Source organism: Orycteropus afer, unplaced genomic scaffold (assembly GCF_000298275.1).
Source record: "Orycteropus afer afer isolate SDZICR_OR568_19922 unplaced genomic scaffold, OryAfe1.0 scaffold00309, whole genome shotgun sequence".
NCBI classification, from domain to species: Eukaryota; Metazoa; Chordata; class Mammalia; order Tubulidentata; family Orycteropodidae; genus Orycteropus; species Orycteropus afer.
Genome location: NW_006921896.1, coordinates 1,848,421 through 1,861,917, shown reverse-complemented (window position 1 = coordinate 1,861,917; position 13,497 = coordinate 1,848,421). Strand labels below are relative to the sequence as shown.

The window sequence follows — 13,497 nt, the reverse complement described above, 5'->3', positions numbered from 1 at the left end:
TCCTTATCAGGGAGTTCCAATGCTGCTTCTTCCTCAGGGATGTGTTTGGGGTCTATATCCTGGTCCCTTGTTTTTCCTCTTTTATCTTGCTTGTTTTTGTGGACTGTGATGCTCTGTTGTCTCTGAGGCATTGTGATGTTTTTGTATTTATATTTAATTGGTGATTGTATGTTGGAGTGACTTACCCATGATTTTCATTTTCTTTGTATGTTATCTATGCAAGCAGGGTACTGTACCGTGCTCCTCTATTCACTAGTTGGCAGCACTTATGTGCTCACCACCTGTCTCCTTTCCCATTGTCTGCCTCCCATATGGCTCTGCCATCCTTGGCAAACAGAGCCTATTCTTAGGTCCCTGGAATGCAAATGAGAATGCTGTCACTTTTTCAGGATATCTGATTTCTTGACTGCTGCTTCCATGGCTGTTGATTGTGGATCCAAGTAAAATGAAATCCCTGACAACTTCAATCTTTTTTCCATTTGTTGTGATGTTATTTATCAGTCCAATTATGAGAATTTTTGTTTTCTTTATGTTGAGGAGTAATCCATATTAAAGAATGTAGGCTTTGATCTTCATCAAGTAATAAAGTGAAGTCTACTTCACATAAGCAAGGTTGTGTCACCTGCACATTGCAAGTTTTTAATAAGTCTTCCTCCAATCCTGATGCCCTGTCCTTTTTCATATAGTCCAGTGGCTCAGATTCTTTGCTCAGCATATTCAGATTGAATAAGGTGTGATGAAATGATACAACCCTGATGCATACCCTTCCAGATTTTAAACCATGCAGTATCTCCTTGTTCTGTTCTAACAACAGCTTCTTGGTCAGAGTACAGGTTCCTCACGAGTACCATTAAGTGTTTTTTGGAATTCCCATTCTTTGCAATGTTATCCGTAATTTGTTATGATCTACAGTCAAATGCCTTTGCACAGTCAAATAAAACACAGGTAAATATCTTTCTGTTGGTTGAAAAGTTGGAAGGCACTCAGAATATGACTGGGGAAGAGCTGCCCCAAAGTGGAGTCAACCTTAATGACATGGGTGGAGTAAAGCTTTTGGGACTTCATTTGATAATGGGGCACAACTCAAAAGGAGAAGAAACAGCTACAAACATTAACAATCAGAATGTGAAATGTATGAAGTTTGAATCTAGGAATACTGGAAGTTGTCAAAAATGAAATGGAATGCATAAGGATCAATATCCTAGGCATCAGTGAGTTGAAATGGACTGGTAATGACCATTTTGAATCAGATAACCATATGTTCTCCTGTGCCAGGAATGACAAATTGAAGAGGAATGGCATCACATTCCTGGTCAAAAAGAGCATTTCTAGATCTATCCTATAGTACAATGACAAACAATACAGCCATGCAATAACCACTGCAGTTAACCAAAATATAGAACAGTTCCATCACCTAAAAATTCCTGCATGGACCTACCCCAATTCCTGGTCCTGATGACCACTGATCAATTTTGTGCCTTGGTAATTCTACTTTTTCCCAGAATATCATGTAAAAGGAATCTCATATATGTAGCCTTTTGAGTCTGACTTTTTCACTTAGTATAAAGCATTTGATATTCATTCATGTTGTATCTATTAGTAGTTCATTCCTTTTTATTTTTGAGTAATATTCCCATTTGGGTTGTTTCTAGTTTTTGATGATTACAAATAATGCCACTATGAATATCCTTTTACAGATTGTGTGCAACATACATTCTTATTTTTGGGGGGAAAGTACCTAGGAGTGGAAATGTTGAGGCCTATATTTAAAGAATATGCGCAGGGTGGTCAAACTAGCCAATTATGGCATCAGAACTCTAAGCACCTGAGAGAGAGTGGGCACCTCCCAGAACATTGTTTTGTGCCACTCCCAACAGAAATACTCCAGCTGGACACCTTCAGCAATCAGGAGCTCCTCAGTTGCTCATAGCAAATTCCACCTTGGAGTTTACAAAGACTTATGGGTAGAAAAGCCACACAAAGTAATTTACTACACTGCAATATGTTTATTATTAAAGGCATATGTTTAAAGAAAACTGCCTGTTTTCCACAGGAGCTATGCCATTCTGCTTTCTCATCATCAGGGAGGAGAAGTTGCAGTTGCTTTTCATCCTCACCACCATTTGATATTGTCAGGTGTTTTTATTCTAGTAGCTGGATAGTGATTTTGTTAATGACTAGTGATATCGAATGTCATCTCATGTTTATTTTCCATTTGCATATCTTCATTGATGAAGTGTGTGCGCTCAGATATTTTACCCATTTTTAAAATTTGAGTTATTTCCTTATTGAGTTTTAAATGTTCTTTTTGTATTATGAACACAAATCCTTTATCAAATGTGTGTTTTGCAAATACTATCTACCAGTCTAGCTTTTCATTTTTTTTTCTGTCTCCGAAGAACAGAAAATTTTGATTTTGATGAAGTCAGTTGTACTAATATTTTTTTTTTTATGGATTGTGCTTTTGGTGATATCTAAGAAATATTTGCTAAAATCTACAAAAAAATTTTTAGAGCTTTGTAATTTAAGGTTTTACATTTGAGTCTGTGGTTCATGTTGAGTTAATATGTGTAGGAGTTGTGGATCAAGGTTTCTTTTTTTTGCATATGGATGTCCTGTTGATCCAGGACCATTTGTTGAAAATGCTATCCTTTCTCTAGTGATTACCTTTGCATCTTTGTGGAAAATCAGTGATCACATGTGTCCAGGTCTATTTCTGCACTCTGTTCTTTTGCACTGGTTTATGTGTCTATCCTTTCACCATAACATACTTAGTTACTCTAGCCTTACTCACTATAGTTTTGAAATCAATTGGAATCCTCCAACTTTGTTCTTCTATTTAAAAATTATTTTGGCTATTCTGGTGCCTTTGCCCTGTATATTAATTTCAGAATCAGCCTTACAAGCTAGACTACTTTTTAACAGACTCTTACTACAGTGGCTTAGAAGTAGACTTCTAAAAATAATTGACAATGCATGTATTACCTACTCCTTTAAATTTATGTGTTTGAAAATCATATCAACTAAGAGTTGTCTCCTTTTGTGGGCTTAGCGGAATCAAGTGTATAATTGGGACTGCAATAAAACATATTTGTGAATAGTGTAGATGAGTTATTGTACCAGGAAGAATTTATCTTGGCCTCCTGTAACGTCTCATGCAGCCACTATATTGGAAATTAAAATAATCAAGACAGAGAGAATGGAGAGGTCATTGAGGTACAGGTTCTGTATTCAAACATTAGCCTCCATTTCTCTGTCTGCCCATGCACTCATTGTTTGTCCCAGACTCAGCTCTGAAATTGAAATAATGATCATAGAAAACACAAATGTTTGTTTTTTAATTAATGGATTATTTTGTGGGTTCATTTTTATTGAAATAATAATTCTCATAGCATGAAATTCTCTCAAAGAGTAGTGTTGAGTATTGAGCTCTGGTAGCATAGTGGCTAAGGCACTTGACTGCTAACCAGAAGGTTGGCAGTTCAAACCCACCAGCCACACTCCTCGGAAGGAAGATAGGGCAATCTACTTCTGTAGTGATACTGCCTCGGAAACCCAAGGAGGCGTCGCTATGAGTCGGGTCCGACTCGACGGCACATAACAACAACAACAATATATATCCAAGAACTTATTGCAATGCCTGGCACCTTAAACACTCTGTAATGATTGGTGGTCATTAACCAAGAATGTCTTTGAAGGAGAGTGCTAAGTGACAAACAGAAATTAGAGTCTGTAATCAAAAAAACTTGATGGTGCCTCTCTAGACAGTTTTATCAGAAAAATATTACTGGCTTTGAGTAATGAGTTTCAAAAATGTCGTGCATCATTAGCACTGTGAGAAACTTTCAGAATCTATGGCTAAGACATATAAACAGCTTTTTTAACTCAACACTTACCCCATTTTAAAGATGGGAAATAGGTTTAGTAGCTGGTACATAAAAAAGTGGCAGAGCCTAGGTTTGAACCTTTCTGCCCATCTCTAGAGTCCATATGCTTATCTGTTACATCACAGCACTTCCTCATTAGTTACTGGTACAGGTAGTGCCTTGTAAAAAGTGTGCTCTTGGAGGAGAGTCAAGATGTTCAAGTGCAGTGTCTTAGGCTGGCTTCTCTAGAGAGGTACGACCAGTGAGTATGTGTAGAGAGGGAAATTTATCTCCAGGAAATGGCTCACACAATTGTAGAGGCTGGCAAGTCCCAAGTCCATGGATCAGATGTCAAGCTGGAGGCTTCTCCTGACTCATCCAGCTTCAGGGGCTGACGAACTCAAGATTGGCTAGCAGTATGGCAGACTTCTGGCTGCTGAGTCTGATGAATCCAAGATCATGAGATAAAACAGATTGTTGGCTCACAGGCTGCAAAAGCAACAGTCTCCAAGATTAGCAGGCAACACAGCAGGCCACTGGTTCAAGTCTGGCAACTGGAGATAATGGTGGGCCAAGTGGAGGAGCAAAAAGCCAGAGATCTTTCCCAAAGCTTTTCCAGATATACTGGAAGCAGGCCACACACTGAAGGCAACTCCCTTTCCACTAATTAGCTGCTCACAGCAGATTCTACTATGAAGGTGATTACGCCACATCCAGTCTCATCATGGGGAAGAGCTACATCCAGCTGCCAAGCCACTCAAAATCACAGCCAAGCCATGTTGACACAAAACCTTAACTACCACATGCAGTTTTATGAGGTATTATATTAGTGGTTGCTAAGAAGAAAAGATCTATCATCATAATGTTATTTTTTTTTAATTTTTTTTAAAATTTAAAACACAGAAACATGCAGAGAATAATAGGACAAACATCTTTACATGCATTACCCAGATAAACAGATACTTGTTTTATACTTTATAATTAAAGAAAAAAGTTAATAATATCATTAAAGTTCTTTTTGTACATCTCTTTAGTTCCATTCCTTTCTTTCTAACCCCCTTTCTTACCCAGACAAAATTCTTATGAATTTGATTTGTATCTTTTCATGTTTCTGTTGTTGTTGTTGTTATGTGCCATGGAGTCGGACCTGACTCATAGCGACCCCTCCTTGGGTTTCCGAGGCAGTATCACTACGGAAGTAGATTGCCCAACCTTCCTTCCAAGGAGTGGCTGGTGGGTTTGAACTGCCAGCCTTCTGGTTAACAGTCAAGTGCCTTAGGCACTGTGCTACCAGACTTTTGTAATAAGAGGTTCTGGTGGTGCAGTAGTTAAAGTGCTCAGCTGCTAACCAAAAGGTCAGTGGTTCAAACCCACCAGCCTCTCTGCAGGAAGAATATGTGACAGTCTGCTTACATAAAGATTTACAGCTTTGGAAACCCTATGGGTTAGTCTTGTGAGGTCATTGTGAGTCTGCATTTACTTGATGGCAATGGGTTTGGTTTTTTATGATAAATAGGTGTATTAAGATAAAGATCTTTTTACATTAATGGCTTCTATTTCAAAACTGAACACATACTCATTTCATATCCATAAACAAAATCTCGTATCTGTAAATAAACCAAAAAAACAAACTCACTGCTGTCGAGTCAGATCTGACTCATAGTGACCCCTCCTTGGGTTTCCGAGGCAGTATCATTATGGAAGTAGATTGCCCAACCTTTCCTCCAAGGAGTGGCTGGTGGGTTTGAACCACCAGACTTCTGGTTAGCAGTCAAGTGCCTTAGGCACTATGCCACCAGAGCTCCTTATCCATAAATAGTAGCTAGCGTTTACAAAACACCTTCAAGCTTGTTTTGTGTGTGTTAACTCATTTAATCCTTGCAACAGTCCCATGAGTTATGTACTCATATTATTTCCGTTTTACAGATGAAGAGACTGAGTCACCGAGAGGTTAGATAACTTGCCCCCAGGTCAGAAGCTTTAAGCAGCAGAGCCACTGATTCTTATACATAGCATTGTTTTAAGTGTCAAAATGAACTTAACATAGTAGATGATACCATACTGTACTTGCTTTTTTGTTCAACCTTGTTCTTGAAATATATTCATTTTGATAAATGTGTATCTTGTTGTTGTTGTTGTTGTTATGTGCCATCGAGTCAAACCCGACTTATAGCGACCCCTCCTTGGGTTTCCGAGGCAGTATCACTACGGAAGTAGGATTGCCCAACCTTCCTTCCGAGGAGTGGCTGGTGGGTTTGAACCGCCAGCCGTCTGGTTAGCAGGCAAGTGTCTTAGCCACTATGCTACCAGAGCTCCCAATGTGTATCTAGTTAATTTAATTAACACGCTGTACTTGATGAACTCCATCCTATATTATCTTGTCTTTGTTCTCATATTAATTTGAGGAGCCCTTGTGGCATAGTGGTTAAAAGCCCTTGGCTGCTTACTGAAAAGTTGCTGATTTGAACCAACCATCTGCTCTGTGGTAGAAAGATGTGGCGGTCTGCTTCCGTAGAGATTTCAGCCTTGGAAGCCATATGGGGCAGTTCTACTCTGTTCTAAAGGGTCACAGTGAGTCAGAATCACCTCAGTGGCAGTAGGTGTGATTGTTTTGTTTTGTTTAGTTTTTTTCTCCCCAGTCACTCCACGTTATAGGAAAATGCTATAGTGAATATCCTGTACTTGTTCTCTTTTACACTCATGTGAGAGTCTCTGGATTACCTAGCTGGCAGTAAGAGTAGCTGCATCAGAGTATTCACATTTTCAATTTTTCTAGGTAGGATAAATTGTTCACCCAAAATGTTTATGTCTCAGTTCATAGATGACATTCCTGCCAGTTCACAATGGGAAATGTCAACCAGCTGTGTATGGGGTTCCCATTTTTCCACATCTTCACTATTACTGATATTATCTGACTTAAACTCCTGCCAGTATGATGAGTACAGATAGTAATTCACTGTTGTCTTAATTTACATTTGTAAGATGGAACCATTATGTGATATAATTCTTTCCAAAGATTGTTAAGGGATTTATAGAAAGGAGTTAAGGAATTTACCTTTTAAAATTTTAAAATTGGTAAGAGATACAAATATCTAAGATGGCTTTCCTTTCTGAGAAGAGGAGAAGTAGCCTAGGACCAATATTTTAGACTTTTCCTTTGAATTAGGAGAAGTGTTTATTTATTATTGAACGATTTGCAACAGGAATGTAACCAGGGCTCCTCAGGTAAACTAGTAGTATGCCTCTACCTACTGCCTTCATGGTCCTTCCTACATGGCCCACCTGCCCCCAGGTCACCTGGGACACCTTGGTAGAATCCTAAGGCCTAGGGAGGGATGGGGAGAACAGTGCAGAGAGCCATTAACATACATGATGTTTTAAGTTATTTCCTGGTGTGAGAATTTAAGGGAGTTTGATTTTTATCACTCCTCATCTCTTTAACAGAAATAATATAAAAGGGTACCTTCATAAACTTTATAAGACTTTGAGCTAAATATATTCTGTTTCTTTGGTCTTCTGACAGGCAGGAATTTGTGGATGCTTATGTGAATTATGTCTTCCAAATCTCAGTTCACGAATGGTACACAGCCTTCTCCAGTGGCTTCCTGAAGGTGTGTGGTGGCAAAGTACTTGAGCTCTTCCAACCTTCAGAACTGAGGGCCATGATGGTGGGGAACAGCAATTACAACTGGGAGGAACTGGAAGAGGTGAGCACAAAAGATGATACCATTATCATCTTGATAATAGCAGCAGCACCCTGGGTAGATGGCCCTCTGGTCTCTTTGAAAATGTACTCTAGTTGAATGTGATTTGGAGCTCTGGTGGCAAAGTGGATAAGGCATTTGGTAGCTAACCAGAAGGTCAGTGGTTCAAACCCACCAGCCTCTGCAGAAGGAAGATGGAGCAGTCTACTTCCATAAAGATTTATAGCCTTGGAAACCCAGTGGGGGTCTCTATGAGTCGTAATCAATTCAGTGGCAGTGGGTGCCACTATTTTTTTTTTTTTTTTTGGATTTTGGTACATATGTGCAAATACTATACACATAGCCACTATTATTATTATGAAAGATACTTTTTTTTTTTCTGTTTTTGAACAGACTGCCATCTACAAAGGTGATTACTCAGCCACACATCCCACTGTGAGAATGTTTTGGGAAACATTTCATGAGTTTCCACTGGAAAAGAAGAAGAAGTTTCTCTGTACGTATCAGTAACTCAACATGGTTATTTGTCTACATTTCAATCTTGCATATGGTGTAGGTCCAACTCTTTTAAATATAAAAAGTTAGTAATTAATCACATTATGCTTTTTGTCTTAATGAAATCTCAGGCACAACATTTGTTGTTAATCCATATTTGTTGCCTAACAGGAGGGATTACATGGTTTTCGATTGCTCTAAAAATGTTAGTTATTTTATATGTAAGTGATGTGTTTAAGTATTACATTTGTAACATCTAATTGTTTGGATCAACCTCCCTTATCTCTCTAATCTTTTGAAAATATTACAAAGCATCCACTGCAGATGGAACTGGGGAGATACAATTTCTAATAGCTTTATTGAGATGTAATTCACATACCATACAGTCCTCCCCCTTAAAATACACAATTCAGTGGATTACAGTGTATTCACAGAGGTATGCAGCCATCACAATTTTGCATTTATCATCCCAAAAAAGAACCCCATGCCCCTTAGTAGTCATTGTCTATTTTCTCCCAACCCTTCCAACCTTAGGCAACAAGCACTCTACTATCTATCTCTATGGATTGACCCCTTCTGGAACCATATGATATGTGGTGACTGGGCATGACTGGTTGGGTGAAAATTGAGAAGGATAATATATTTGGAAAAGAGAATGATGTTCAGTTTCAGAGTAGTTGAAATCTTACTCTGTCTAACCAAACACAGAAATTAGCTGGTAAATACAGAATTTTCAGCCATATAAAACCAACATACAGGATTTGCAAAGCAGTCTGTTCTGCTTTGTGTGACACAGCATATATTAATATTAATGCAAGACTTACCCCCAGATGCCACCACTTACATGGAGCATAGCTGAGAGGAAGTGGCGCTCCAACACAAGAATTCCTACGCAAAAGAACCCCCCTTGACCTCTGCCCAGTCACATCGGCTACTAAGAGGCAGTGGCATATGAATGGAGTGACAGGTCAGGGTTTGCCAAATGAGCTTGTAGGGCTGTGGCACTTAATTGAGAAGCCAGTTCTGGTTGTTGGGGATTTTCCTAGGATAAATCTTTTTTTTTTCTCTATCCAAAGATCTTTAGATTTATGGAAATTTTGATTAACTCTAGAGATTTTGGTAAGCATGTCCGCGTATGGCTGTCTCAGACAGTGCCAGGTTATTTGAAAGTGCTCTATAAATAATGATTTCATTATAGTAAATTCTAGCAATTCGTCTCTGAGAACGTTATCTAGCATGAGAAAACATGGAAAAACAGATGAGCGCTTTTTTTTTGTTGCCAAATCACAGTGCATGTCACAAGAGTGAAACGTGTATTACAATGTCAGTGTCAGCTCTTTGGGTTTAAAACCATGGAGAGAGAGTGAAGGGAGAGCAAATCGACCCACAGATGGGAATTCAGTTGGATGGTGCAAGCTTCAGTCTCAGGGGAGAGAGACCTTGATGTCTTACAGACATTGACCATCTTCCTAATTTGCCCCCGAGGTCAGCTCTCTTTTCCTTGTTGATTTCATAAAACAAGGCTTTGGAGGCTAATAAAATTTATGATGGCAAAGACTGATGGAAGACATTTTTGATTTTAGGGCGTTTAGGGCATCATTCGGCTGGATATGCATAAAAGCAATTGTACTTCTTGTGTGAGCCACAGGGTGTCATGCTTTCCTATCTGTTCCTAGGGAGACTTCCTACTTGCTTAACTGTTAACACTTTCTTTTTCTCCCCAGTGTTCCTGACAGGCAGCGATAGGATCCCCATCTATGGCATGGCGAGCCTGCAGATTGTCATCCAGTCCACAGCCAGTGGGGAGGAGTACTTGCCAGTGGCCCACACTTGCTACAACCTTCTTGACCTTCCCAAGTACAGCAGCAAAGAGATTCTGAGCACCCGCCTGACCCAGGCCCTTGACAACTATGAAGGGTTTAGTTTGGCTTGAGGTCCCCAGCTTGCCCTGGATTTCCCTTCCTTCCTCAATGTCTACATTGAGGGCTATACAGAAAATAATGGGGTGATTTCTATTTTTTTTATTGTATAAGTGGGTTGGGACTTTTGAATCCTGAACCTAGTTGATGTGGTTTCTGGGGTTTGAAGCAGCAAACAACCTTTTGGCAAAATCAGAGATTGGGGATAAGGGGAGAAATTGGCTCTTGGATGGGCATTTTTGTTTCTGTTTTTAAAGCAGTTACCTATTGTTCCTTGCACTTGTGCGTATGTTGCACTCTGCTGGGTAAAATGGCAGTGATTCCTTAAGTTCCCATTTTCCAGCCCTGATCTTTCCTCACAATGCTTCCTTGTCCATCTCTTATCTTCTCATTCCTCTGCAAGGAGGATTTTGACTGATCTGTCCCTTCTTGGGAGCTCTGGTAGGGTAGTGCCTAAGGCATTTGACTGTTAATCAGAAGTCTAGTGGTTCAAACCCACCAGCCACTCCTCAGAAGGAAGATGGGGCAATCTACTTCCATAGTAATACGGCCTTGGAAACCCAAGGAGGAGTTGCTATGAGTCGGATCCGACTCCACGACAGTGAGTTTGGTTTGGTTTGGTTTGTCCCTTCTTACCTGCGCATGCAGAATGTTTCCTCTCTCTGCAGTCTTAGGAATGGCCTGACTTGTTGCAGTCCTGATCTAACCTAAAGGAGTCAAGGACTATTTTAGAAACTCCCAGTTCCATAACTCTGAGTCTCAGTCCATTATTTTGGTTGAACCGTGGAGGATTTAGGGAGCATTTATGAACACATCTTACCTGGAAAAAAAAAAAAAGTTTTTGAGGAAAACCATCTTGTGATGCCCGTGCCTAGTTCCTGGGCCTCGTTTATAGAGACGCTGCGCAGTTGGATTCTGTCCCTCGCTTGGGCTTGTCCCTTTGACAATAAGGTGAAGTGACAGGCTCCCTCACCTCTTCCATTCTGTCACTTTTGGAGCAAGTTGCATTAATATTTTTTGAGAGTCTCTGCCTTCTCCAAGCAAATTATAGAAATAATAAATTTCTTTTCACTTTCCTTATCACTTTGTGTCTCCTACACTTTCTCTTCCATTCTTTCCTTCCTTCCTTTGCTTTCTTCTTTGCTTCTTCCCACTCTTTGGGGTGGGATGACTTAATGCTCTTCTCCTCCTAGGGGATGCATGCAGTCTATTTTTTTTAATTTCTATTTAAATTGCAAAATTTCTACCAAGATTTGTTTTTCCTCTTCCCTAATTGCTAAGACTTGAGGTTATTCTTTATTATGGAACTTTTGTTTATCAGATTTGAAATGTTTGTTTACAGTGGGATTTCAGGGGGGATTGTATTTAAATCAAATATATGTATCTCTAAAATAACAACATGTTCAACCTTCCTTCTCATAGGATAAGAAAATCAAAGGACCCATGTCAGCCTAATTTTAAATTCCTAGTAACTAGAGAAAAGACTTATTTATATAAAATGAAGTATTTATGAACCATGATACAGCATCAAATCTCAATGAAGGATTGTAGATTTTTGCTTTTTCTTTTTTAAAAAACTTATTTCAATTGCTAAATTGGTAGTTTTTCAGTCTTTATAATACAAGATTAAAAAAAAGATATACAGTTATATGAAATGTTTATTTTCTATGTGTGTGCAAATAGTTCAATATTATGCAATAAATTTGGTGTTTTAACTTAAAACTATTTCTTGTTGTATTTGCAGAATGGGTAGCTTACTTCTAGTAGAGACATTAAGTCATATACTCAAATAATCTAAAAAAAATCTAGAAAGTAAATTTGGTTCCTGCCGTAAGAAAGTAGAACCAGGTGCTGGAGAAATGGGGGGGAAAGGAAGGGTGGGGCCCCAGGTGAGGAGAGTAGATGGCCTTGCAGATGGGTGGGATTTCTAAAGGTTGTGATTGATGAAAACACAGTTCCCGTGGAGGGGAAGGCCTTGGCCAAGGCATGAACTCAGGGACATATTTAGATAAGAGTCGGTAATAATTTGAGGGAAATTGTATGAGGAATGTGGACCAGGGGGAATAGGAGAATGATGGTAAATAAAACCAGGAAGAAGGTCGGTTTGGGGCTGAGCAACCAGGATAAGCATTTGGAGCTTTGGCTGGTAGGCAGAGCAGATTTTATTTTTTTAATTCAGAACATTGGGGTGGGGTAGTAGTATTACATGAACCTGGTTTTATGAAGAAGTGGACAGGATACATTGGTGGAGTTGGAGTGAGAAAGCCTGAGGACAATAACTTAAAAGTTTATCCTGGAAGCAGTGAGGGTGGTGGCAGTGGAAACAAGAAAGTGCAAGAACAGGAGAGATGGGAGAAATAAGTGGAAGCTATTGGAGCCAAAAGGGAAAAGGAGAAATGAAGGCGAATCAGAGACGTTAATGTAATGATTGATGCTCAGCCCACTACGCTCACCAAAAGATGGTTTGAAACACCGCTAAAAAAGTCTTCAATAAATTTGTAAAACAAATACAATGTATTACTCTGACAGACTAATAGATGTTTTAAGGTGGTAAAGACAATAGTATCTTTCCATGAATAAGTTCCATTTAACAAACATTTGATAACCAGCATATGTGCTAACTTTAAAGGGAAAAAAAATACTGTATTTTAAATTTTTTGTTTCATTGTGGTGAAAACATACATTAAAAAAAATTACACCATCTTGGCCACATTTCATTTTAAATAGAAAGAACAAAGTTACTTTAAATTACTGGACCTCAGAATCCTCTTCCATGAAATAAAGAGATTGGATCAGATAATGTCTGTGGGTCCCCGTGAGCTCTAAAATGCTAAAATTCCAACACTGAGAACCAAATCAAAAAAGCCAAACTCACTGCCATCAAGTTGAACCCACTGGGTTTCTGAGGCTGTGAATCTTTACAGGAGTAGATCGCCCCATCTTCCTTTTGCAGAGCAGCTGGTGAGTTTGAACCGCTGACCTTGCGGGTAGCAACCAAATATCTTGTCCACAAAACCACCAGGGTTCCTGAGAACAATGACTGGCATATAGAAACAATCAGATTTGTTGCATGAATGAAATTCTGTCCTGCTTCTAAAACACAATAATATTTCTGAGATATTTTCCTTTCATCACTTATTTCTTGAGAAGATCCTGCTCTTCAGATTGGCATTTACCTACCTAACTACCTAACTCTCTGACCCATAGACCTTTGATTTACTTCACTGTTTCAGCCATCTACCAATTTACTGAAATTATCTGGCAACTTTCTCTTGGCGGATGGGGTTCAATGCCAGTGTGTTTAAACAATTTAACAAAATCTGCTCACCCATGTGGAAAGCCTTTTTGATGCCTTTTTATGACTTGAATGGTGCTCTAGTAATAACCTTGGAGAGTAGGGGTTGTCCTGCTAGGACCCACGGATAAAAATGGTTTTCACATTTTTAAAAGAGTCAAAAATAAAGAGGAAAAAAAGGAAGATTGTGACAAAGACTGTATAGTCCACAAAGTAAT

The 13,497-nt window shown here is 39.1% G+C and overlaps 1 protein-coding gene across 1 annotated transcript in view; it reads left to right on the top strand.

The window, feature by feature from the left end:
* The window catches only part of HERC3 (HECT and RLD domain containing E3 ubiquitin protein ligase 3), a 152,160-nt gene extending 142,162 nt beyond the window's left edge, over positions 1-9,998 (top strand). Inside the window, exons 22-24 of the mRNA XM_007951696.2 lie at positions 7,390-7,573; positions 7,964-8,066; positions 9,790-9,998. Coding sequence (XP_007949887.1) covers positions 7,390-7,573; positions 7,964-8,066; positions 9,790-9,998 — 496 coding nt within the window. The remainder of the gene's footprint in view (positions 1-7,389; positions 7,574-7,963; positions 8,067-9,789) is intronic.
* Positions 9,999-13,497: the final 3,499 nt, after the last annotated feature.